Genomic DNA, 25097 nt, shown 5'->3' with positions numbered 1-25097 from the left:
TCATGAGGTAAATGGAAAAAAAATGTAAAGTGATCTTGCATGATTAACCAGTATTGTGCAGAATTATCATGAGTCTGACTGGAGTTTATTTAACATACTATTTATCAGTCTATGACAGATTAAAAAGAGAAAAAGCATATATCTTGGTAGTTTCTACAAAATGGGCTACATGTTTTCAGTTGCAAGTCAAAGCCATATTTGAGATGTCACAAGCACTTACTGTGATCAAAATAAACTGCAAAGACAGGATTTTTTTCCCCTGTTTGAAAATATACAGCTGCACAACATGTAAATGAAAAATGATATAAAATACGCAGCAGGGCTGTACACTAATATTTTTGCACATAACACTGGAGCTACAGAGGTTTAAAGGTTTGCAGCACAGGACACAAAAAAACTAAACTAAAGCTAGTGCTGAAAAAATGAAAATGAAAAAAGCTTTTGTTATTTATGCACATAGTATCATCAGAGAGGCAAAGGGAGAGAAGGAGCGAGAGACACTTGCGTTACACTTGCGAGAGACGTCTGCGTTATATATGTCTTGTATGGGAAATGTCTGTGTTTTGTCGCTGTATTTTTAAAACAGATCTGTCTGCGCTGTGACTAGGAGGTGCTGTCTTCATGTCACAAAATAGACCACAACTACCAAGAAGAATGGGGACCCTGTATGATTCACCTCACACATAAACTAGCAGAGCAGCGTTGAATTGCACGTGTGCTGCGGTAATTTCATTTATCTCACAGACTGATTTAGCATAGCATGTGCAACATATAGACTGATGTCACACTGTAGACTCATTGACAGACAGATTAAACAGAGGAGCAGCTCTGTGTCTCTCTTAGTGTTGCTGGCGAACTTGTGAGCGTTGGGGCAGAGCTGCGCAGAGAGTGTGAGGAGAGATGGACACTGGTATGTGTTATGTAATAATAATAATAATAATAATACATTTTATTTATAGGTGCCTTTCATGACACTCAAGGTCACCTTACAGACAAAGATAGTGAAAGTAACAGCAGATAAAAAGTCAGAGGTAAAGAATAAAGTAACATAAAATAAACAAATAACAAGAGCAAAACAAGTTTACATTGAATAAAATTCTGTGTAAATGATGGATGTGTGTGGCTATGGGGTGCCATTTGTAAAGTGTCTCATGCTGAAAATAACATCAACATTTTGCCACATTTAGCTTCAAACAATGTTTAAAAAAGTGTTGTGAATTTTTTAACGTCACCTTTTACCACATTTACAGCAATATTTGTTAACTTAGAAATATATTAAATTGTTAAATCTAAATATTAAATGTGGCACCTAAATGTTAAATGTTAAATCTAAATGTTAAATCTAAATCTAAATCTAAATGTTAAATCTAAATGTTAAATGTTAAATCTAAATGTTCTGGGTGAAACTAAATATTTAGCTAATATGCAAATTCACACTGCCGGTCACCGGAAGTACCAAAATAAAAGCTTGAGATGGTCAGACTGTGTTTATAGAATCAAATAACGAATAAAAACCAACTTATCGGGGGAAATAAACACTTGAACATACATTAGCGTGATAATAACTACCTAAAATAACAAGAAACATGTTTGGAGACATTTTATTTGACGTGTACTTTGAGTTGTTAGTGTCCCTTCGGAGGGACTAACAACCTAAGCTAAGCTAACAACCATTAGGTCTTAGCCCCGTTAGCGGTGTCTGTAATGACTCATTAACTCTTAAACGGTCCGTGAAAAAAATATTTTTTTCCAGCAGATGTCTTAGTTACAACATGATTGAGCTAGCAAAGCAGTTTTGTGTTGCGATGTGTGGTATTTATTCAGTTTTGGGAAATCACGATGTCTAGAAAGCATCAGTGGTTGCAGCAGCAGCAGCAAAGCTAACATCAGGACGTCATCTGTTAAAAGCCTCCCGTTGTCGGATACGACATGAAACTACTCCAGTTAGCTCAATCATATTGTAACTAAGACATCCGCTGGAAATTTTTTTTTTTTTTTTTTTCACAGACTGTTTAGAGTTAATGAGTCATTACAGACACCGCTAACGGGGCTAACAGCTAACGGTTAGCCCTGCTAATGTACGATAACCACGTTATTAATTTCAGAACGTGATAGTAATGTTTGTTCAGTCATTGTGTTTATAGACTTTACAAACACCAGATTAGTCTAAACGGTGATACAGTGACATGAAAAATGTGAGATATGCATATATATATATGTAGCTAAACTCCGCTGGTTTCCTACCCGGAAGTATTTGTAAACAACAAGGTGATTCCCTCTGAAGGGACACTAACAGCTCAAAGTACACATCAAATAAAATTTCTCCAAACACGTTTCTTGTTATTTTAGGTAGTTATTATCACGCTAATGTATGTTCAAGTGTCCATTTCCCCTGATAAGCTGGTTTTAATTCATTATTTGATTCTATAAACACAGTCTGACCATCTCAAGCTTTTATTTTGGTACTTCCGGTGACCGGCAGTGTGAATTTGCATATTAGCTAAATATTTAGTTTCACCCAGAACATTTAGATTTAACATTTAACATTTAGATTTAACATTTAGCATTTACATTTAACATTTATATTTATATTTAGCATTTAGATTTAACATTTAGATTTAGATTTAATATTTAGATTTAACATTTAAATTTAGCATTTAGGTGCCACATTTAATATTTAGATTTAACTATTTAATATATTTCTAAGTTAACAAATATTACTGTAAATGTGGTAAAAGGTGACATTAAAAAATTCACAATACTTTTTTAAACATTGTTTGAAGCTAAATGTGACAAAATGTTGATGTTATTTTCAGCGTGAGCCACTTTACAAACGGCACCCCATATGTGGCTAGGTGGATGGGAGTCATACTGAATAGGCTATTTGAAAGTTTTTAAGCAGGATTTGAAAGTGGAGAGTGTGTTGATGCTACGCAACTTTACCCTATATCAATATAAACGGTATTGTCTAAATTTATATCTTGCTTAAAAATATATCAAGATATCGTACATAGTCGTTGTATCGCCCAGCCCTACTCTCCAGGAGTTTGGCTGTTGAACCAGTGCTAAGCAAAGAGGTGACCCTGTCTCCTAGTAGTGGGTACTGCTCCTCTTCCTGCATCAACTCCAGTTCTGTCCCTGCCAAAGAGGTAATATTCAGTGTCCCTTAAGCCAGTCTGTGATGCCAGGGATCAGTATAGATCTTCGCCCTTGCCTGCCGCCTGGCTCACACCACTTCAGTACCTATGCCTGTCAGTGTTTGGTCCACAGGCCAGCAGCACCATGAGCCACATGGGTCAAGGCCTGGCCACCAGATTACTCACAGGGGTGCCCCGGTTTTTCCTTTTCTGGATGAGGTGCTTCATCTCCATCATGTCTGATTCATAGGATCTGTGAATCGCTCAGTCTGGGTCTTTCCTTGAGACCGTTTTGCTTTGAGAAACCCTACCAGGAGCTGTTGTCCCGCTCTTCACCATGCTAAGGAATCGTGAAAGGGATGTGCTACTAGAGAAATTGTTAACAATCAGTCATTAAAACACACAGACACAGTACTACAATATTATTACCTCCGCCAAGGAGGTTATGTTTTCGCCAGCGTTGGTCTGTTTGTTTGTCTGCAAAATAACTCAAAAAGTTCTGAACGGATTTTGATGAAATTTTCAGGAAAGGTTGATAATGGGACAAGGAACAGATGATGAATTGAAGAAGATGAATTTTGGTGGTGATTGGTTGAAGCGAAGTGGATAAAATAATAAAATGGCGGGAAATCCAAGCTGCTTGGCGGAGGTCTGCGCTCCCCGAGTGGTTTTCTAGTTTAATTAATGTAGTTATCTTTCAACAATTCAAAAAGACATGCACATTTCCATGTATTTAAACAAACTGTATTTTGCTGTTTGTACAAAACAATTTCAGCACATTTTACTGTACAGTCTGTAAATTGACAAGGGAAAATATAAACAAGAAATGTAACTTTACAATAAAATAACATGCATAAATATCAGGGTTTCCCACAATGGATTATATTTACTGCAATGTTTAAAGATTAAAAAAAAATTATATTAAAATGTTAATTTCTGCCCAGGCTCCAATAGTTTTGTTGAGTCTGCCCAAGTTAATACCTTGACATGTATTTGTTGTTTAATGGTTTGTGTTTTCATGGTGACATGTGGGACACCCATGTAAATCGCTTAAGCACTGCTTGCATTCAAACAATGGATACAGATATGTGGTTGTTTGCAGCTAGTGATGCCCATTTTATTTCAAACAAAAAATTTTTAGGAAAGTGCCAGGATAGAAAACCTAACCCCCCCACCCCCAATGACAGAAGTGTCTGGTGTTGAAAAGCTGCATTTCAAAACTGACCATCTGGTAACCAATGCATCAAAAACATCCAGTGTAGTTTATAGATAGATGGAAGCAGGTAACATTTTTCAAGATGATCAAAGAAATATGCCAATTTAACATTTTTATGTCTCCACTGCAGCAATAACCATGGCAAGAGGCATTATGTTCTCAGATGTCCGTCCGTCCGTCCCATCCTTGTGAACAAGGTTTCTCAAGAATGTCTCAAGGGAATTTCTTCAAATTTGGCAAAAATGTCCACTTGGACTCTATGAACTGATTTGTTTTTGGTGGTCAAAGGTCAAAGGTCAAGGTCACTGTGACCGTGTCTATCTCATTCTCGTGAATGTGATATCTCGAGAACGCCTAGAGGGAATTTCTACAGATTTGGCGCAAAGGTCAGCTTGGACTCAATGATGAACTGATTAGTTTTTGGTGGTCAAGGGTCAAAGGTTAAGATTGCTGTGACCTTGCATAAATCTTATTGTCGTGAACGCAATATCTTAAGAACACCTTGAGGGAATTTCTTCAAGGATGATCTGATTAGAGTTTGGTGGTCAAGGATCAAGGTCACTGTGTCCTTGTCTGTCTCATTTTTGTGAAAATCTTAAGAGGACCGTGAGCGAATCTCCTTAAATTTGACACGCACGTCCACTTGGACTGAAGAATAAACTGATAAGAATTTTGTGGTCAAAGGTCAAGGTCAGTGTAACCTCACAAAATAAGATTTTAGGCATAACTCAAGAATTCATACACTAATTATGAGAAAACTTCCCACAAATGTCAACTAGGATAAAATGATGAAGTGATGACATTTTATACCCAAAAGGTCAAAGGTCAACCTCACTGTGACATCATAATGTTATGCATAAAACACTTTTCTGGCCATTATTCAATGTCATATCTCAGATACAGAAGGGAAAATATTTGGTCAGATACTGAAATGGTAACTCTAATCTTGGGTGTCCACCTTGAAATTGTGCTGATTTTATAGATCTTCTGTGCTGCCTGGGGGACATTGGGTGTGAAGCATCCATGTTTTCACAGACATGGATATAAACTGTAAGGGAAACCTAAGTCTAGTTTTTTTCTGTAATTAAATTTTTAGCAAGTTTAGCAGCTGTGCTGATCTCATCCAGACTTCCATATTCCATCATTATTTATGTAGTATAGTATGTATAGTTATGTTGGAAGATGGTGTCTTCATTCTTAAAATATAAAGCACTAAATGGTATGACGGTTGGTTGACCCATTTACCCGGTCTATTTTTATCGATGACATTTTGATGATATTTATCTCGACATTCAGAGAGCTTGGCAATCACTTTGGTGAGTGCAATGTCATTATTGCAGATTAAACTGATGGCCTTAACCAGTGATTCCCAACTGGTCAAACCATGGGGTCCAGATTTTCTCCTTCGTCATTAGTTCAAGGTCTACACAGTTTAATATATTCACAGCATACTTCCGTTTGGCCATATCGTCGAGCTAGTTTTCTGTCTCTGTCAAGTAGCTGTCCATTAGTCAGTACTCTACGGCAGGAAATGGCACTTCAAAATAACAGCTATGCACCAGAAAGTGTGTTTTTTTACAAACTTGTCATGTTCATGAGTCACTTGTGGTCCATTCAGAATGGACCTGTGACCAACTTTTGGACCCACCAGTTGGGAACCACTGGCCTAAACTACAAAATATTAGAGCCAAGTTGAGAGAAATCATAGCTTTTCTCTTAAATACTTTGCCTCCCATGGAAGGCTTGTTTTCATAGTTTATTAAAGCACAAGTGTGGTTTACTACAACTTGCATCTTATTTTTGCAGTTTGTCCATCATTCCTAACAGCTGTGATCACATTTTACTCAACAAAGTAATTGTTGTGATCTGGGAATATGGTGACAATTATACAGTGAAGTTGCACAAAAATGCTAACCAAACGTTTATTAAGCTTATCTAAACCACTTCATTTGAAGGGCAAACTGAAAGTGAGAGCACCTGAAGTATTGCTAATAATCCCTTGTTGAACAGGAAAACTGTGCTCAACTACAGTAAGTACAGTAGGTCAAAGATCAAGCAGGAAGTAAGTTTATGAACTGTGATGGATTTTCCATCCAAATGCCTAACTTGGAGGTTTGTTTCCAACCGTCTGATGGTCTGTTTCTTGTCCTATCAGACTTCCTTTTAGTGATGTCAGTGTGGTCCCAGATCTCAGCTAGTGGTTTGGTGAAAACAATTTTATTAGTACTGATAGGAAGAACTGCCAAATCTATGAAAATAAGACCCAGTTTAATTTAGCTGGACTTTTCCTTTAATGGCTCAGACTGAAAAAAATAATTAATAAACAACTGCAAATGCCAGAACTGCATACTGCACTGTATATTAATTGCTTGATTTACAGTACACCCTCCCAGAGCCCACTGAGTCCAGGCTAAGTGGTGTTTGGTTAATGTGTACATATTACAATGGTGGAATGGCAAAGAGAAGTAATGAATAGTTTTGCAGTCCCAGTGAAAACCTGGAGCTCAGTTAGGGTACAGAAGAAGAACTGTCGAACTCCAGTGAAGTATGTTCCATACCACCATAGCCATTCATCTTCTTCAGTTTTAGCTGGTCCACGTGGGTCAGGCCTTGGGTCTCAAGCACTGCCTCCTTCTTAGAGAACATCCGGCTGATCTCCATGAATGTCTTGTTTTTGGTCTCTGGGATCACAATGTAGACATAAACTGCCACGGCCAGACAGATGGTGCAAAACACCAAGTAGCAGTAAGACCCTGCTGACATCTGATGGTTAGATGAAAGATGGGGATAGAAATATTAGATTAAGACAACATGAAACAAGTGATTTATGAACTGTCAATCTAAAAACAATAAGTATTTTGCATTACAGCAGTGGACTCAGAATAGAGAGCAAAGTGAGGGAAAGGGTTAAGAATTCAAGCGCTTCATAAGATGATATATCAGAAATGATGCAGCATGAGGTTGGAAATCAACATCCAAGTTGTAATTATGACTGGGAAACTCAGACTCTTTGAAAGCTCCATATATCTGACTCAGAGAGTCACAATACAGAAGTGCCTGAAAATCAAGCACATACCACACATCACTGATCCGCGGATTGAAATCAAATATGAGCTTGCGAGATCAGGATGGTTTCACCAGGCTAACCTACTCCTGGTGTTTGACAGGAACTGGATCAGGATCAAGATGCCATGATGGACACTGCCTGAGTGACTTAATAACTTTTTTAGAAACAAACTTAATCCTAGTCTTAACTACACTCTTACCGATGGAAGTTCATTTGAATATCCAGCAACTATGGCAATTGCCAAGCAGCGCATGTGTTGCTGAAATACATTTTTGATAATCTACCACTGTCTTGCTAATGTGTGGCTAAGCATTTATCATCTGTCACAACGTATCCGAAGGAGGATGTTAGAGCCATGTTAAAGAAAAAAAAACCCACTTGGATTTCAAGAATTAAGTCATAAATCTACGATAATAAGATTTTTTTGTTTTTTTTTTGGAGAGTTTTTCCTCATCCACTGTGAGGGGCCATGGACAGAGGGATGTTAAATGCCGTAAAGCCCTCTGAGGCAAATTGTGATTTGTGATATTGGGCTTTATAAATAAAACTGAATTGAATTGAATTGAATTGAATTATATTAATTGGTGTGCTTCTTTGTTCAAGGCCATTACACACAAATTTAATAGATACAGTATAGTGTCAATATATTTTCACTGTATATGCAGCCTTCATTTGACCAACTCTGTAATTATACAAACCTCTTGAGTTATCCTGTGCTGTGAACATGGTGATCTTTTCTGTCTGTGCATCCATCCCACATCCCAGTAAATGCAACATTAGCACATTGTGATACTGATTTGAAACAGTCTTTAAATTCCTAAAAAAGTTAATAAGTCACTCAGGCAGTGTCCATCATGGCATCTTGATCCTGATCCAGTTCCTGTCAAACACCAGGAGTAGGTTAGCCTGGTGAAACCATCCTGATCTCGCAAGCTCATATTTGATTTCAATCCGCGGATCAGTCTGGCCATGCAATCATTAAGGCGCATTCTGGCATTGGTTAAAGCCTACCGGGCCAATCACAACCGTTTATTACTTTGGGGCGGGCACGTCATCAGAATAGGAGGGACAAGGAGCGGAGCGAATGCATTTTGTAAACAACCAAAATGTCTACTGATTTTGAAACTGCCATGGTAAATGTGTTGAAAGAACTGGAATGTACATTTTCTTTGAAAGCTTTTATTGAAAAAAAAGATGTGTTTGCTGTCCTTCCTATGGGGTTTGGTAAAAGTTTAATTTACCAACTGGCTCCGTTGATCGGGAAAAAGATGGGACCTCAGTGAAAATCCAGTGGCTATTGTTGTTTCTCCGCTAGTTGCTCTCATGGAGGAGCAGGTCAGGGAAGCAACCAGACCGGGAATCACAGCCATGCAACTCGGAGTCCACAGTGAGGAGGAAATCCGCAAAGATGGCTACACTCTTTCCCAGACATCATCACAGCTAATCTCTGCTGCACGCTGCACTTGCATGCTGGTCTGTTTACAGTGGCGTTGTGCTAGCCTATGTCACACGTTTCGTTTACTCTGATTGGTTTTCCGTCTTTCAAATTGCGTGAAGGGGCACTTGAGTGACAGTTGTTAATACCGCCCTTTGGGTATAGAGGAAATGTACACTCTGTGTCCAGACTCATTCAGGTTTTGCAAATTGGGTCTGGCAACGCCAGGCTAGGAGGAGGTTGCACCAACTGGTCTTTACTAAGCCTAGTCCTAACTGCAATGTCTTTAGAATGGACTTTAAGTCGGTTGCACCAAACAAACTTAATCCTAGTCTTAACTACACTCTTACCGATGGAAGTTCATTTGAATATCCAGCAACTATGGCAATTGCCAAGCAGCGCATGTGTTGCTGAAATACATTTTTGATAATCTACCACTGTCTTGCTAATGTGTGGCTAAGCATTTATCATCTGTCACAACGTATCCGAAGGAGGATGTTAGAGCCATGTTAAAGAAAAAAAAAAAAACACTTGGATTTCAAGAATTAAGTCATAAATCTACGATAATAAGATTTTTTTTTTTTTTGGAGAGTTTTTCCTCATCCACTGTGAGGGGCCATGGACAGAGGGATGTTAAATGCCGTAAAGCCCTCTGAGGCAAATTGTGATTTGTGATATTGGGCTTTATAAATAAAACTGAATTGAATTGAATTGAATTGAATTATATTAATTGGTGTGCGAGTAAATCACTGTGCACACGGAGCACACATGAATACACCAGAGCTGGAGGACCCACCTGCCAGTTTGGTTTGCCGGTCAGCTACAGCAGGACAGGACAGACAGTTACGCATAGGAACAGGACTGTGTGCCAGTGTTGCTCCACCATTGTAGGGGATGTTAATGGAAACACATCCAACATACTAACACACATGCTTTCAGCAGCCTTAGGATGCAAAACATAACGCGATGTGTTGTAGGTATATCAATGGAAACACATTGAACATGATAAGGCACAGTACAGCATCACCCAGATGTGCCGTCACCAGCGGCACCCTCCTATAATGTAGTCTGTATATGACACAACAACCTTCAGGGGTTATTTTTTTCCTGGTGGCAGAAGGGGAGTGGTGTAGATTTGTGTGGATAAATGAAAAATGAAAACAATAAACAGTTTTCAGGTGGTAATGTGTTACGTGACATTGTAAATGTAATAATATCACCTAAAATCTTGCTAGTTACACATTATATTACTTTGGTACTGCTACAACATATATTACTGTCACTCCCAACACTGTTTACACACACTTTGTTGCTTTTTATACCATGTTACCCAACTTCACAGACTTAATCTGTGACTTAGTTTGTCATAAAATTACAAGTTCAATCTTGTAATATAACATCTTTATTCTTGTAATATTACAACTTTATTTTCGTAGATTTATTACTTTATTCATGTAATATTATGACTTTATTCTTGTAGATTTACGACTCTAATTTTTTTTTCTTTAGTGTGGCCCCAATCCTTTGTGACATAATTATGAAGGATCAGAGAAAAAGAAAAGTAAATTTCATCAGGATACAAAGATTTATAAAGCTGTACAGCAGAGGCATGTCTCATTGTTTGATTGACAGCAGCTGGCAGATGGAGCTCCACAGGTAATATGAAAGGAGAGAAAAGATAAACAAAAACTTGGCAGTAGCTTATAACCCATAGACAGTGTGTTGTTAGCAGTAGTATTCAAGACAAAGGACGACATCAGCATCTTAACAGACCGAAGTGACATTTGCAGGTAAGTTTATGTGCTGCTGCTTAGTGTGCTGCAGCTAATTAGCTAGCTATCTAGCTTGATAACTAACATTAGCAGTGCACTTTTCACCGGTGAATGTTTGGTCGCTCGTTCAACTAGCCGAAGTGAAGGACAAGACGCGTGATCATGTTTGTAAGTTAGCTGGATAAAAGGGAAACTTTCACAAGAAGCTAATGTGATTAGTAGATTGCTGTTTTCTTTGTGGCTCCTATGTTGTGTTTCAGGCTGCTGACTTATCCAAATGGTTGAGATTTTGACCACGTCTGCTCCGGACTAGGCGTAAGATTTATGCACAGTTTTGGTGAGAAAAGGGCTAAAGCCTCGATGGTGCAACCGGTGTAACTATGAGGTCTGACTTAGAATGCCAAGTTATGACCAACTTAGCTTCAGACCAGGTGTAAACCTTGTTGGTGCAACCAGCCCCAGCTGATCTCTGTACAGCGCTGTTGATCATTTTGGGACCATGTGGGACTCAGGAAGACAGTAACTTTGGGCTCACTTACAACCCTTTTCCAGTGCAGGGTAGAAACATGTATTCATTGTCATGTGCTGCTTTTGTTTTCACTGTTCTTCACTGGCCTTGGTGACAATGGTCAAATTTGCTGATTTGGGATTGGTGAAGTGACTCATCATCACTACAAGGACAATCATGAAAGTAGCCACAATGTCACAACTGCATCTGTATCAGCCAAGACAACCAGTTCATTAAAACAAAAGGAAGAAGAGGGGCATCTGGTAGCCTAGCGGTAAAGATCAGATAACTGTAACGTCCCTGGTTGGCTCATGGCCAGGTGTCTGTGTTGCATGTTACAGCTTTCTCTCTCTCAATCAAAAAAGGAAGAGGGAAAACACCCTGTTAATGAGATAAAGGTTTGCGAGAAAACATTAAAAAAATGGGAAAGCCACACAGTCATAACTCTAATTCAGTTATTTGATTTAACTTCAAGTATCCTTTTTCCTGCAGTGGAAAAGGGCTCTTAGTGCCCTATGAGTGCCTGGGCCTCTGATAGGGAGCAAATGCAGCTCATGGAGCTTTACAGCATTTTTGAATGTCTCCTAGTTTTGTCTGTCTGCACAGTAAGTCAGTGCCTCAGAATCAGATTATGAGCAGTTGATTCCCACAGCACACTGTTTTGTGCAGTTTTGTGACTGCAAAATCAACAGACCTTGGTGGGACTCATGATGCAACAATTGGAAAACCCTTTTTACACATGCAGTGCAAACCTGAAATAATCTAGACATAATCTGGAGGAGCTGCATGTGAAAAACATAAATTTCTGAATCAGTTGTTTCAAACAATGAACAAACTTTATCCTGCCATCTCCCAAGTGAAGAGTCTGTGTAATGTCTGATTGAACTCATGTGTGAATACAGCACTGTCTGGAGAATTCACAGCAAGCGAGTGGGCATGTTGATGATGTTTATATCACGAGGGCCGCAAGAAAACAAACATTTGAATGTGAAGAAGAAGGGCCATGTACAGGAAGATGGCAACGAAAATGTCTAACTGGAGAGATGACGAGATTCGAAAAGTTCTGTCAGTAAATGACAGGGCAGAAATTCTTAGACCAAAGAACAACAAGATACTCTGTTATTCATGACTAAATTACAAACTAGCTATGTGACTACAGCATAGTCTGCCCTGCATGAGCCCAGGTGTCAACCCTACAAATGGGACGCATGAAAAATAAAACTTGCTGTTTGTTTGATCTTTTAAGTGGGAACTGCCCATTGGTTCGACAGCCCATTGTTCCGACCATATTAAACCCATTGTTCCGATGTCCGTTCCGAAATCATCACAATGCCCTGTGGTTAAGGTCTGGTTAGGCTTAGGCACAAAAACTACTTGGTTAGGGTCAGGAAAAGATCATGGTGTGGGTTAAAATGAAAAAGGAAGTGACAAACACATAAACTGTGAGCCTGCTCCGCCTCAAGCCGGTTGCGGCGCACCATACGCCCGCCGCAAGCCGTTCAGCACTGCGGACAGTCGGACTAATGGGATGTTGAACCAATGACATGGACCCCTTTTAAGTTGCTCTGTGATCATTCAATGAAAGTCACGGTTCAAAAGAAACAACAAGCAGTTTCTATTGGGAGCTGTGTGAACCAGACCAAGGCGGGAGTCAGTGATGAGATTAACCAGTTCAGATTACATTAGACTAGATTAGAGTGAATTTATTGTCCACCTCAGAATAAATTTCCCTTCAGCTCCTCCCAAGTACAGTAGAGGTACATACAATAGACATAATACAACACACACCATTAAAAACATATTAATTCAATTTTGGTTATTGATAAGCCAGAGCACTCGTAATGGTTTTAACATTTAGAAAAGAGAAAAGCTTATGCAGGGCAGCACATTGTATAGCTTTCACCTGTAAGAAGGGGAAGACGAAGCCAACAGTGAAGTTAGACAGCCAGTTGAGTGATCCTCCAACAATGTAGGCTGCCGGGCGGTGGGACTGTTTAAACAGCTCTGCTGTGATCAGGAAGGGAACCCCCGCTGGAACAGATAAAAGCACAAGATATAAAAACATCAATACAAATCAAACACTGCTGTTGAAGATACAGGTGGTAACTTTTATGAAAGTAACTTTGCATCCTATCTCCTGAAAATGTCACTATATTCTGAAAGGAGTGCATGAGACAGGGTCAAGGGTCCTTCCAAGGAAGGGACCTTGAAAATAGAGAACTCGGTCCTTTTGGCAGGACTCCATGATGTAGCACCCTTGAACTTTAGCCAATTAAGGATCCTTTCTCGACTTTGAGAAGCACCAAGATAGTCTGTGAAAAATCATCTCCCTCCTCTTTCTATTGCCTCTAATGGCATTTGCCAGAATCAGACAGCGGCATGGTCAGCATCAACCAATGAGATCCAAGGAGTGTCTAAAGCAGCTGTCAATCATGTCAGTCACTCTGCAACACTGTGGTTAAACTGTCAGAACCATATTTTAGTGTACTGTCAAGCTGTAAAATGAGAAAGTTGGTCCAGCTGTGGGCGGCGCTAGATACTCTGTTTAACTGTCTCCAACATGGTGGCTGAGTCACAGACTTTCTCATTTTACAATCAAACAGTCACTAAAATATGTTTGAGGAGAGAAATATGCAATGCAGTAACAGAATCTTGATCCATATTTGATCAGCGCTGCCTAGTTTGACAGTTTGACCACAGTTCATGAGCAGTGAATAACATGATTGACAGCTGCGTTACACACTCCTTGGCTCTGATTGGTTGTTTTTGTTCACATGTAGTAAGGCCATTAAAAATGCTACAAGGCAAGAGAGCAGGTAGAGGAGTATAATGTTTTTCATAGATTTCTCATTTATTGCTGTGTGAACAAAGTGACAGTTACAGCACATATGAAAAAAAAAGTTACCAAGTGAACTCATTGAAAGGGGCATGTTAGTAATTTAGTACTGCACCTCAATTAGACTGCTCATGAGACAAAGATTAAAAAGCAGGGTAAAATGTGTGCAGCAGAGGCTGGGATGTCATGACTTTTAGTTCCTTTTATGGGTGAAGCTCCAAAAACCCTTGATCTGACAAATCCCACAATGCAGTGTGATTGTGTCTTTCATTATGCCCACATATTTCAAGCTTAGCACTTCCAGTCAGTTCTGAAACGAATGAAATTTAATGAAAATTTTCGGCTCCAGGATATAAATCCTCCACACCAGACTCACCAACAACAACAAACAAACAAACCATACAACAAAACAATATCACAATGTACATGTAGATCTGCCGGCTTTCTGTAATGAATTTATAATATCTGACCCCAAACTGAGAAAACTAAAAATTTGTTTGAATTTATTTCTATATAGTGAGTTGTATGTTCATCTTCCACAACAACAGAGCAGGTATCTCTGGTCAAATCACATAGAATTTGATGACATTAATTGAGTAGCATTTTGATTGGATGGGAAGCATTCCATGAGTGCTGATATACATTATAACAGCAACTTGGACTTAACTATGCATGAATCAGTCTGCTTTACAGCTGTTCTGAGGCATTAATTATGTTAATTGTTAATTAGCTGAAATTGTGCTGTCTTAAACTTTTACCACAAAATGACACATATTACCACGAATAACATTTCAGTTAAATAATGTATGATCAGAAAAGGAGGAAGGGTGTCATCTGTTAACAGACGTATTTCACTGGTCACAAAATAAATGGAAACGTACAGATGTAGCCTACATGATACAAAGTAGCTGGTCTATGGTAAAGTATAGACCTACTTTTCACAAAGATGCAAGCAAGTGTGCAGGGATGATTATGTTTTGCTTGGCAACAGTCCAGTCTCAGTCCAGTTGCCGAACTATTTGTATTGGCGGGGCCAAATAAATCATTAAATAAACAAACAAATCATAACCTGTTGCTGCTTTTTATTGCTGATAAATGCCACGGAACAACAATGGAACTGTTGTATAAAAGTAATATTACACTTGAGGTCATGCTGTCGCACTGAATATCAGCACAATTATGATTATCTTCAGCGCTTGGCCTGCAGCCTCGTGCCTACCACCAAATCAGCCATGCTGATCTTCAGTACAACGGCACTCCCTCCCATGTGATATTGCTTAAATATCTAATAATCTGACGTCACTCCAGATCTTGTAAGATTTAACATATTTTTTGCACATATTTCCTTTCAGGTTTCCATTCTTTAGAGTTAAAGCAGCATTTTGTTTTCACAAATCAAGTACCTTGTGCATTTTTATAAAAAGGAAGCACAGATTAGTCTCCTCTGTTAAGCAAGCAACAGTTCTATAAATATTATTGATGCTAATGCATCATCTTTCACACCAATAAGGGTTATGAAAGGCTAATTAGAGAACGGATGATGAGATAAGGGCCAGGCCAGTGTGTGTATGCAAGAGTCATATATCAAACAATACACAATACTAATATTTAATTATTATATCATTAAAACTGCATTATGCATTATATTATCCATTAGGAAGCCATAGAACATGGATGGTCAGAATGCATAACTGCATGAAGAAAAACAATATTTATCACTCATTGTAAGTGAACAACATGTACAGTATGTGATTCCGGTGGCTATCAACACTTGCAAATACTATTGATAAAGTATCAGTTTACAGATTTGACAAGCCATATCATCAATATGAAAATTAATTAGATTGAGCTCTGGGACTCTATCTTTCCTGAAATTACAGAACTCTTAGGATGTTTTAGTGTATGACCTCCAGAGGGAGCCATCCAATAACACAAAGGAACCTGAACTTCTAACCGCCTCATCCTCTTGAGGGTCGCGGGGGAGGGGTGGAGCCTATCCCAGCTGACATCGGGCGAGAGGCAGGGTACACCCTGGACAGGTCGCCAGACTATCGCAGGGCTGAAACATTGAGACAAACAACCATTCACACTCACATTCCCACCTATGGACAATTTAGAGTTATCAATTAACCTAGTCCCCAATCTGCATGTCTTTGGACTGTGGGAGGAAGCCGGAGTGCCTGGAGAGAACCCACACTGACACGGGGAGAACATGCAAACTCCGCACAGAAGGGCTCCCACGCCTGGGATCGAACCGGCAACCCTCTTGGAACCTGAACTTCTGCATATTAATCATTTCAGAGGTTTTGTTTATCATCTGGAAATTGCAGAAGTGACACACAGAGAGTGCAGAATAAAGTAACCTTCATTTTTAAAATGTGTTCTACTTAAGAAAAAAAAGAGTAAAATCAGCCCTTCTCCGCTGCAGTCACATCTGATTAAAATTCCAAACATACACGTCTTCACTTCTCTGTAGTCGTATCTCTCCAGCCAGATAGTGTTGGTTTTATTTGTTGTCTGTGTCCACCTAAATTCATTGTAGTGAATAACTGGAATGATTGCAAATATTCCAGTATCAGACAGTGTCCTGATAATGTTGGATCATCCACAACACACATTGTGGACAGTTCACACTAGGGGCTAAAATGATTTGCCAATTACTGAACTGGCAGGATTATTATTATTATTATTATTTTAAGAAATGAAAAAAAAAAAAAAAAAGTTCCAGCTTCTTAAATTTTTAGTTCAGGCAGAGCACTGAGGTTTTGCATGTATTGGCTAATTGGAATCTGTTGTTCGCAATATACTTCACAATGGTATGCTCATTCAAAGCTGTGTGGCAAGTAACATCCAATTATAGTTATGCAGAATTACTGGTAGCTTTGTTGATACACTAATTGCAATCCCCTTTACTGGCCCAGTTCACCTTACACTTTTGGATTACTTATTTAGGGAGTAAATAATTACAGTGCATTACCTCTTCTGCCTGCTGTTCACTTTTTGAGACTCAAGGTCAACTGGTGTATTCAACTGTGGATCAGCTGTTGGCTCAGATAGCACGACAGTGTTTGCTGTCAGACCACCATCACTCTGTCAGGACACTAATCATCACATTTTTACTCGCTAGTATACCAGTTACTAAGATCACTACAGGTTGTGTTTGCTTATTAATGGCAATAAGTTAGTTATACTGTAGCTGCATTGTTGTTCGCTATTTCTCAGTTCAGCTTTGCTGCTGTGTTGGTGCTGCTGAGATTCACCTTGCGATGACGCTGGAATTATTGGCATTTATGGTTCTGCATTCTTTAGGTGATTTTGTATTCATGTACAGTTTATTCATTTGCATTTATATTAACCAAAAAAAAGTTTATCTGTAGCAGCTGAGCTGATATCTGGTGGTGTTGTTGCATGTGCTTCCATATTTTAAGTCCAAAGAGATCATTTGCCTGTGTGGACAATGACTCACTTAAACTTTGGTTTGCGGTGGTCCATCATATAATAGAATCTGTAGTTGAATTCCTACTATATTGCTATTTTAGTTAGCTTTACAAATAAAATTGAATGGAATTGAGCTGAATTTAAGAGAGGTCTAGCTTGAATAGGAAAAACATGTGTGTAGGGTGCAGCGATATACCAGTTTTAAGGTATACCGTGTTATGAAAGTTGCTGGGTATCACACCATATACATTTGCTTATCTATGATATTTGGGGAATAAAAGCAACTTGACAGAGAATCTCCCCTTTATTGTTATTATTTTCAAAGGGGAGATTTTTACACATACTTTTATTAACAAAATGGTTTCAGGTTTCAATTATAGTAATAAAATGTATGTTCAACCAAAAATAACCATTCCATTTTCATTCCCTTAAGGGTCATTCTGGCTGATAATAATATACATTCTGTATACCATTGCAATCCAAAATGTGTGTTTAACATAGGTAGGGGAGAGTCACCTCAAATGTAACATGTTACAGCTGTAACTTGCACATTTTGTCTTCCTAAATAAATGGCATCATGATGTCATCATGTTGACACGTGGCCAGTGCGGTATTTAACAATAATATCCTAAAATATCAACAGGATTCATCCACTCTGCAGGGGATGGCAGCTGAAAAACCACTTTAGGACACATGAAATAATTAAGAACCAGGGATGTTTTCAAATAGAAATTTGTCTTTGTATGTTGTGGAGCTAAAATCCACATGCTGGTCTGCATGTATCTGTTCATCAGTTAGCATAATTTTCACGTTATGCATACTACTTGTGGTCTGTAAAGAACACCAAAGCATGGGTGTGTCCAGGGCCTCGTTTGTAATTCGTTACATTTGTAATGTTTTATGGACCAAATAATTGACTGTATTGAAGAAAAAAAAACAAAACTAGAGTCATCACTTGCAGCTGTATGCGTCTGGGAACCAGTCAACTTGCACCTACAGTTTACATTCATGTCTGTGCAAACATGGATGTTTCACACATATCTTCCCCTGGCAGCACAGAAGATCAATACAATCAGCACAGTTTCAAGATGGACACCTAAGATTCAGAATCTGACAATGGGGTATAAATACAGACAGTCCAGGTAATGCAGTTGCCCTGGGGTCTGTGAGGTGGGGGGCCCTGGAGAGAGTGGCCCCTCCAACAATGTGTTCAGTGAGAATAGGCCCTTATTGTTGATTGCCATCTTGAAAATCTGCCTGTATTGGAAGAAGAATTCTGATGTAATTAAAAATACCGCCATCTGCTATATATGCTCTTGAAAAAGGCAAACCCATATACCAATCAATTATCTTATAAATCAAATATTCTACAACTATGAATCAACTATTAAACTTGTTAAATTAAATTAATAATTTCCTAATTTCTTATTTTCTTTTTGTATTTTTGTTATATACAGATATGCAATTATGATTGCTGGGTAATATGTATGTTGATGTTATTTAATGTCAAGTCTCTGACATTGTGACAAGATGATATGTGCATAATAGGGTCACTAGGGTCTGGCATAACTACCTTAAGCCACTGATCTGACCACATATCTTCCCATATGTTCCTGAGTTATGACATTGATTAATGGCCAGAAAAGTATTAGACATTTGTGTCCAATTTTGTCATGATCAGGGCAGTAATTGTTGAATTATGGCCAAAAACACATTTTGTGGGGTCACATTGCCTCTGACCTTTGACTACCAAATTCTAGTAAGTTCATTGTTGAGTCCATGTGGACATTTGTACAAAGTTTGAGGAAATTCCCTCATGACCCTCTTGAGATATTGTGTTCATTAAAATGAGATGGACGCAAGGTGACATTGACCTTGACCTTTCACCCAAAAATTCTAAACAGTTTATCGTTGAGTCCAAGTGGATGTTTGTGCCAAATGTGAAGAAATTCTCTGATGGTGTTTTTGAGATATTGTATTCACAAAAATGAGATGGATGCAAGGTCACAGTGACCTTGACCTTTGACCCCCAAAATCCAATAACATAATTCTTGAATCCAAGTAGACGTTTGTGCCAAATTAGAAGAAGTTTATTTCAGATGTTCCTGAGATATTGCGTCCAAGAGAATGGCATGGACAGATACACAACCTGAAAACATAATGCCTTTGGCCACAACTATCAATCACTCAATCAATCAATTTATAAAGCCCAATATCATAAATCGCAATTTGCCTCACAGGGCTTTACAGCATACGACATCCCTCTGTCCTTAGGATCCTCACAGTGGATAAGGAAAAACTCCCCCAAAAAAACCCTTTAACCCCTTCACTAGCGCGGATGCATAATAATCAACCGATTAATAGCTAATGAAAATGATCTGCACTTTCCATTATGATGAAGGTACTAGAAGGTAGCTGACAGTGTGTTCTGTGCTTCTCTTTGTAAAGTATTTATAAAGTGTTAAACTCTTTTTCCATTAAATATACAGTAGCGGCGTGCATGCCTGGAATTCTCCTTCCTGTTTTTCCTGCTTATTTTACTTTGCAGTTATCTGTTCATCGCTCCGCTGACAGAATGTAATATGAATAACGACAGCAAAACTATACCCTGAACAGCTTAATGATATGGTCTGTTTAATGGTGTCCTGTTTACCGCATGGAAGGATATTGGTAGTGCAAAACAATACGGGAGGTTCCACCATCAAATGTGTCTGCGTAGCTTGAATTAAGTCTACATCATAATAGTCCTTTAACATGCAACATAGAGCAACTTGCCTGGACCGATACAGAAGCCAGCGATGATGCCAACTACACAGCAGACACTGACGTAGCGCATGAATGATAGGTGAGCCTGTAGGGAGAAGAAACAGCACAACATGGAGAAGTCAGTCTGATCACATTTAATTCTTTTCTCTAATTGGAAACTTGACTCCATCCCTTTCCAACACAGCTTCACACCTCAGCTTGCTGCTACGTGGCCCTTCATGTAGATCATTGTTCCACAGGGCAAAGCAGGAATACAGTGTGCTCTGCCAAGTGAAAGTGAAACAGACCCAGCTGTTACTCCCCACACTCATTCCCCTGTTAAACATCTGGGATGTGTTCATTTGTCTTTCCCTCTGCTTCCCTCCTCTCCTCCCTCACTTCCACTTGTCCCCTACTAGAAAGTAACTTGGAGAAAGTGAGGAAGAGAGGACAGGAAAGTGACTGAAAGAAGAAGAGATGGGGCCTTTCTGCATGGGCTGTTTGTTCTCATGTCTGCATGGGCTGTGTTTGTTCTCATGTCTGCATGGGCTGTGTTTGTTCTCATGTCTGCATGGGCTGTGTTTGTTTTCATGTCTGCATGGGCTGTGTTTGTTCTCATGTCTGCATGGGTTTCAGGCATTGGGCTCTCTACATTGCCTGGAGGTGTGTATGTTGTCTAATGTGTTCAGATGCAAAACAGCACTATGTTAACAGATGCAAACAATCTGTTTTGGTTTTGAAGATTAAATAGATCAATGAGGATTACATGCAGAGAGATACTTGTTTTAATTTTTAGGCCAGGTGCAAGAGCATACAATGAAGGAAAAAATGGGGTATCCACACACAAAATATATTATTATACATAATATATATACTATTTTATTATCATCACACAAGTGTTCGTTTAGTGTGTATTGTGGTGCACTGTTTTTTCAGTTTTTGTTTAACATGAACTTTTCCTCCTCAGGATCCCCTGTTGCCACCTCCTCTGCCCCATCCAGCCCTCTCCTCCTCCTCCCCCTTCCCCCACTGGACTGTATTTGTAGGGCATAACCCCTCCATAGGACTCTGGGCCTTTCTCTCTTTTTCTCATGTCTGTGCTTTTTCTTTATGTGTGTCTTATTATGTTTTGTTCTCTAATGGTGCCATTTTGGCCAGGCCTTGCTCATAAAAGAAATCACTTGATCTCAAGCAAATCTGCCTGGTAAAATAAAGGTTAAATAAAATTACCAAGACAACTTCTATTTAGGAATGGTTTTACAGGTGGTGGCCACAGACCATTTCCCTCTCTGCACCCTTTCTGGTTGTTTCTTGGCTAGTTTTGCATTTCTCCAGTGTCCTCACCACTAGTGGTATCATGAGGCGGTATCTGCAGCCCACAGAAGCTGCTCAAGTAGTGCAACTACTCCAGGATGGCACATCCATACGTGCAGTGGCCAGAAGGTTTGCTGTGTCTCCCAGCACAGTGTCAGGAGCATGGAGGAGATACCAGGAAACAGGCCAGTACACCAGGAGAGGTGAAGGGGGCCGTAGGAGGGCAACAACCCAGCAGCAGGACCGCTACTTGCTTCTTTGTGCAAGGAGGAACAGGAGGAGCACTGCCAGAGCCCTCCAAAATGACCTCCAGCAGGCCACTCGTGTGCATGTTTCTGCCCAAACTGTCAGAAACAGACTCCATGAGGGTGGCATGAGGGCCCGACGTCCACAAGTGGGGCCTGTGCTCACACCTCGGCACCGAGCAGCCTGATTGACATTTGCAAGAGAACGCCAAAATTGGCAGATTCGCTACTGCCCTGTTCTCTTCACAGATTAGAGCAGGTTCTCACTGAGCACATGTGGCAGATGTGACAGAGTCTGGAGACGCTGTGGAGAACGTTCTGCTGCCTGCAACATCCTCCAGCATGACCGGTTTGGTGGTGGGTCACAAATGGTCTGGGGAGGCATATTCTTGGAGGGCTGCACAGACCTCCACGTGCTAGCCAGAGGTACCCTGATTGCTGTTAGGTACCAGGATGAGATCGTCAGACCCATTGTCAGACCATATGCTGGTACAGTGGGCCCTGGGTTCCTTCTGATGCATGACAATGCCTGGCCTCATGTGGCTGGAGTGTGTCAGCAGTTCCTGGATGACGAAGGCATTGATGCTATTGACTGGCCCGCCTGTTCCCCAGAATTCAATCGAGTACCTTTGGGACATCATGTATCGTAGCATCCACCGCTGCCACATCACACCACAGACTGTCCAGGAGCTGACGGATGCCCTGATCCAGGTCTGGGAGGAGATCCCCTAGGAAACCATCCGTCGTCTCATCAGGAGCATGCCCAGATGTTGTAGGGAATGTATACAGGCACTTGGAGGCCATACACACTACTGAGCCACATTATGAGTTGTCCTGAGGAAATTCACAGAAGTTGGATCAGCCTGTGATCTGATTTTTCCACTTTGATTTTGGGAATGATTCTGAATCCAGTCCTAAATGAGTTAATGATTTTGGTTTCCATGGATTGTTCTGACATTATTTTGTTCTCAATGAATTACACTATGTAATCAGTAAAGATTTTCATCTGGAATATTTCATTCATTGAGATCTGGGATGGGTGATTTAAGTCTTCCCTTTATTTTTTGAGCAGTGTATAATATAATATAATATAATATAATATAATATAATATAATAAAATATAATAAAATATAATTAGTATGTATTTTAAGTGTATAATCACCTGAAATAAGAAATAAGAAAAGAATAAGAATTGTGTGTTTTCCTTAACTCAGAATGAGCCATATATATCTACGTATATAAGGAGCAGGTCCTCATCTACAGAGATCGCCATGTTCCACCGCCTTGTTTCTACAGTTGGCCAGAATAGACAAACCAAACACTGACTCTAGAGTGGGACATCTTTGTGCCAGCCACTGTAATTAGCAGCCCCTCCATGATGAACAGTGTTGGAAAAAAACAGAATTTAAATGTGAAACTGCTTTCGAGCAAGAGACCTCTTGAACATCTATATCTTAAGTACTAGAAAAAAGGTGAGCATAGTCTAGCAGGTGATAGGCTAACGGGCCATCTCTGACATTCCAAACGGCATCAGATAAACACTCATTTCTGATGTGAAACTGTTTTATTCTGTAGTTTTACAAGTATATATCGTATTGTATTATACTATAAATCATTGGGTGTTTGTTTTGGAGAGGAAAAAGACCTCTGTGGTCATTTGGCTCATGGTTAAAACCTCCTGAATGTCAGGATCAGGAATAAGGTGAGCAAACACTAGGTTATAAGAAAATGCCAGGTGAGCACACATTGGTGGTGGGACAGTGGCCCGTCTCTGACATGCCAAACAGCATTGGAGAAACACTGATTTGTAATGTGAAACTACTTTATTCAGTGTTTTTACTGGTTTAAATCCCCTGGTTCTTTTGTTTTGGAGAGGAACAGACCTCTGTGGATAATTCGGCATATAGTTACTACAGTACAGGGAACATCAGTGCAATTTTGCAACAGTTATGCTATCAAGTACACTATAGCTAATATAAGTCCTCACATACAGCTGTAAGGGCTGCACAATGCACCTGTGGATCTCGGGCTGACTGGGATTGTAATCAGTGGAAATAACCATACTGTATGTCATTTTCTGAGATTCATTTTTATGTTTCCTTATATGCACACAGAGAAAATAACTACATTCCTGCTGTGGCTGACTGAGCAGCTCAGCTGATACTAAAGGGCACATAGCAGTAGCTGAAATGTGAGCTTGCTTACTGTCTCTTTTGCCTTTCATCCTCATCTCCCTGTACTGGAAAAGGTTTAGGTCTCAAGAATTTAGGGAAACGCACACATAAACACACACACCCACCTGTAAAATGAGGGCTACTGTGATTCCTGCACTGCAGATGCCCATCACGGAAAAACCCCCAATCATGAGAGGCCTCCTGCCCAGCTTCTCTATGGAGAAACACTACAGGAGGAGACACAGAGATCTTGTCAGACACTGTTAAATTAATACATACTACAGATGCAACACCATCAGTGAGCCTTAATGTATCTGAATAACTCAATATTTTGGAAACACACTTGTTTACTTTCTTTCTGAGAGTCAGATGTTAAGATAGAATCAGTCTCAAGTGTGTGTTTTAAGAACAGAGCTGGAGTCACCATGTGGTGAGCCTAGCTTAGCATAAAGAAGCAGGTGGGAACAACTACTCTGACTGTCAGCAATACACCTACCAACAGCTCTACAGTTCTCTGATAAACATATTACATCTTTTTTGATTGACAAACAGACAGTAATAATTGCAGTTTGTGGTTTTAGGCCTAGTCCACAGACATTTTTGAATATGTAGCTTTTTCAATTTGTGTTTGGCCTTTTGTCCACAAACAAACTGTATTTCAGGGGAGTGAAAATGGACCTTAATGTGAAACTATCCAGGGTAAAGATTGTGATGTCAGTGTGCACTGTTATCTCCTCTGTGAGGCATCCGAAATAAGGCAACATTTCATGCAATGCTGGACATGACCAAAATAATGCTGGTTCTCACATTGCTAATGGGAGTTTTTATATGTTTACACATAAATGTACAGTTACTATCCCACTATACTGAGGAATAGAGGCGTCAGTGCGTTGCACCAGGGAAGCAGGTAGGCAGCTCTTGTGTTCAGCAATGTTAAATCACTGTTTTTCTCAATGTAGTCTGGCTTTGAAGAGAATGATAGAATGGCTTCATTTTCCAGATGAAAATCACTGTCTGACATTAAGGTAAACTGACAGTTCATTATGAAATATTACGCAAACAATTCACCTACAATAATACAGTCAAACAGGCACGAATATCCCACTTTTCAAAATTTATCACAGATAATAAAAACAACCCTAAACAACCTTTTCTCCACCATAGATCTTTTAACCAACAATGATTTTAATACGTCATCCAAGATGCCAAC

At 39.6% G+C, this 25097-nt stretch overlaps 1 protein-coding gene across 1 annotated transcript in view; it reads right to left on the bottom strand.

The window, feature by feature from the left end:
* Nucleotides 1-2844: 2844 nt before the first annotated feature.
* The window catches only part of slc2a15a (solute carrier family 2 member 15a), a 60473-nt gene continuing 38220 nt past the window's right edge, over nucleotides 2845-25097 (bottom strand). Inside the window, exons 9-12 of the mRNA XM_049601217.1 lie at nucleotides 24013-24114; nucleotides 20185-20260; nucleotides 13039-13166; nucleotides 2845-7116 (exon numbers count right to left, since the gene is read on the bottom strand). Of these exons, the coding sequence (XP_049457174.1) occupies nucleotides 6862-7116; nucleotides 13039-13166; nucleotides 20185-20260; nucleotides 24013-24114 (561 nt within the window). The 3' untranslated portion in view covers nucleotides 2845-6861. The remainder of the gene's footprint in view (nucleotides 7117-13038; nucleotides 13167-20184; nucleotides 20261-24012; nucleotides 24115-25097) is intronic.

The sequence above is a fragment of the Epinephelus fuscoguttatus genome, linkage group LG16, assembly GCF_011397635.1.
Source record: "Epinephelus fuscoguttatus linkage group LG16, E.fuscoguttatus.final_Chr_v1".
NCBI classification, from domain to species: Eukaryota; Metazoa; Chordata; class Actinopteri; order Perciformes; family Serranidae; genus Epinephelus; species Epinephelus fuscoguttatus.
The sequence above is the reverse complement of the archived record's forward strand: the minus strand, read 5'-3'. Positions and strand labels throughout refer to the sequence as shown.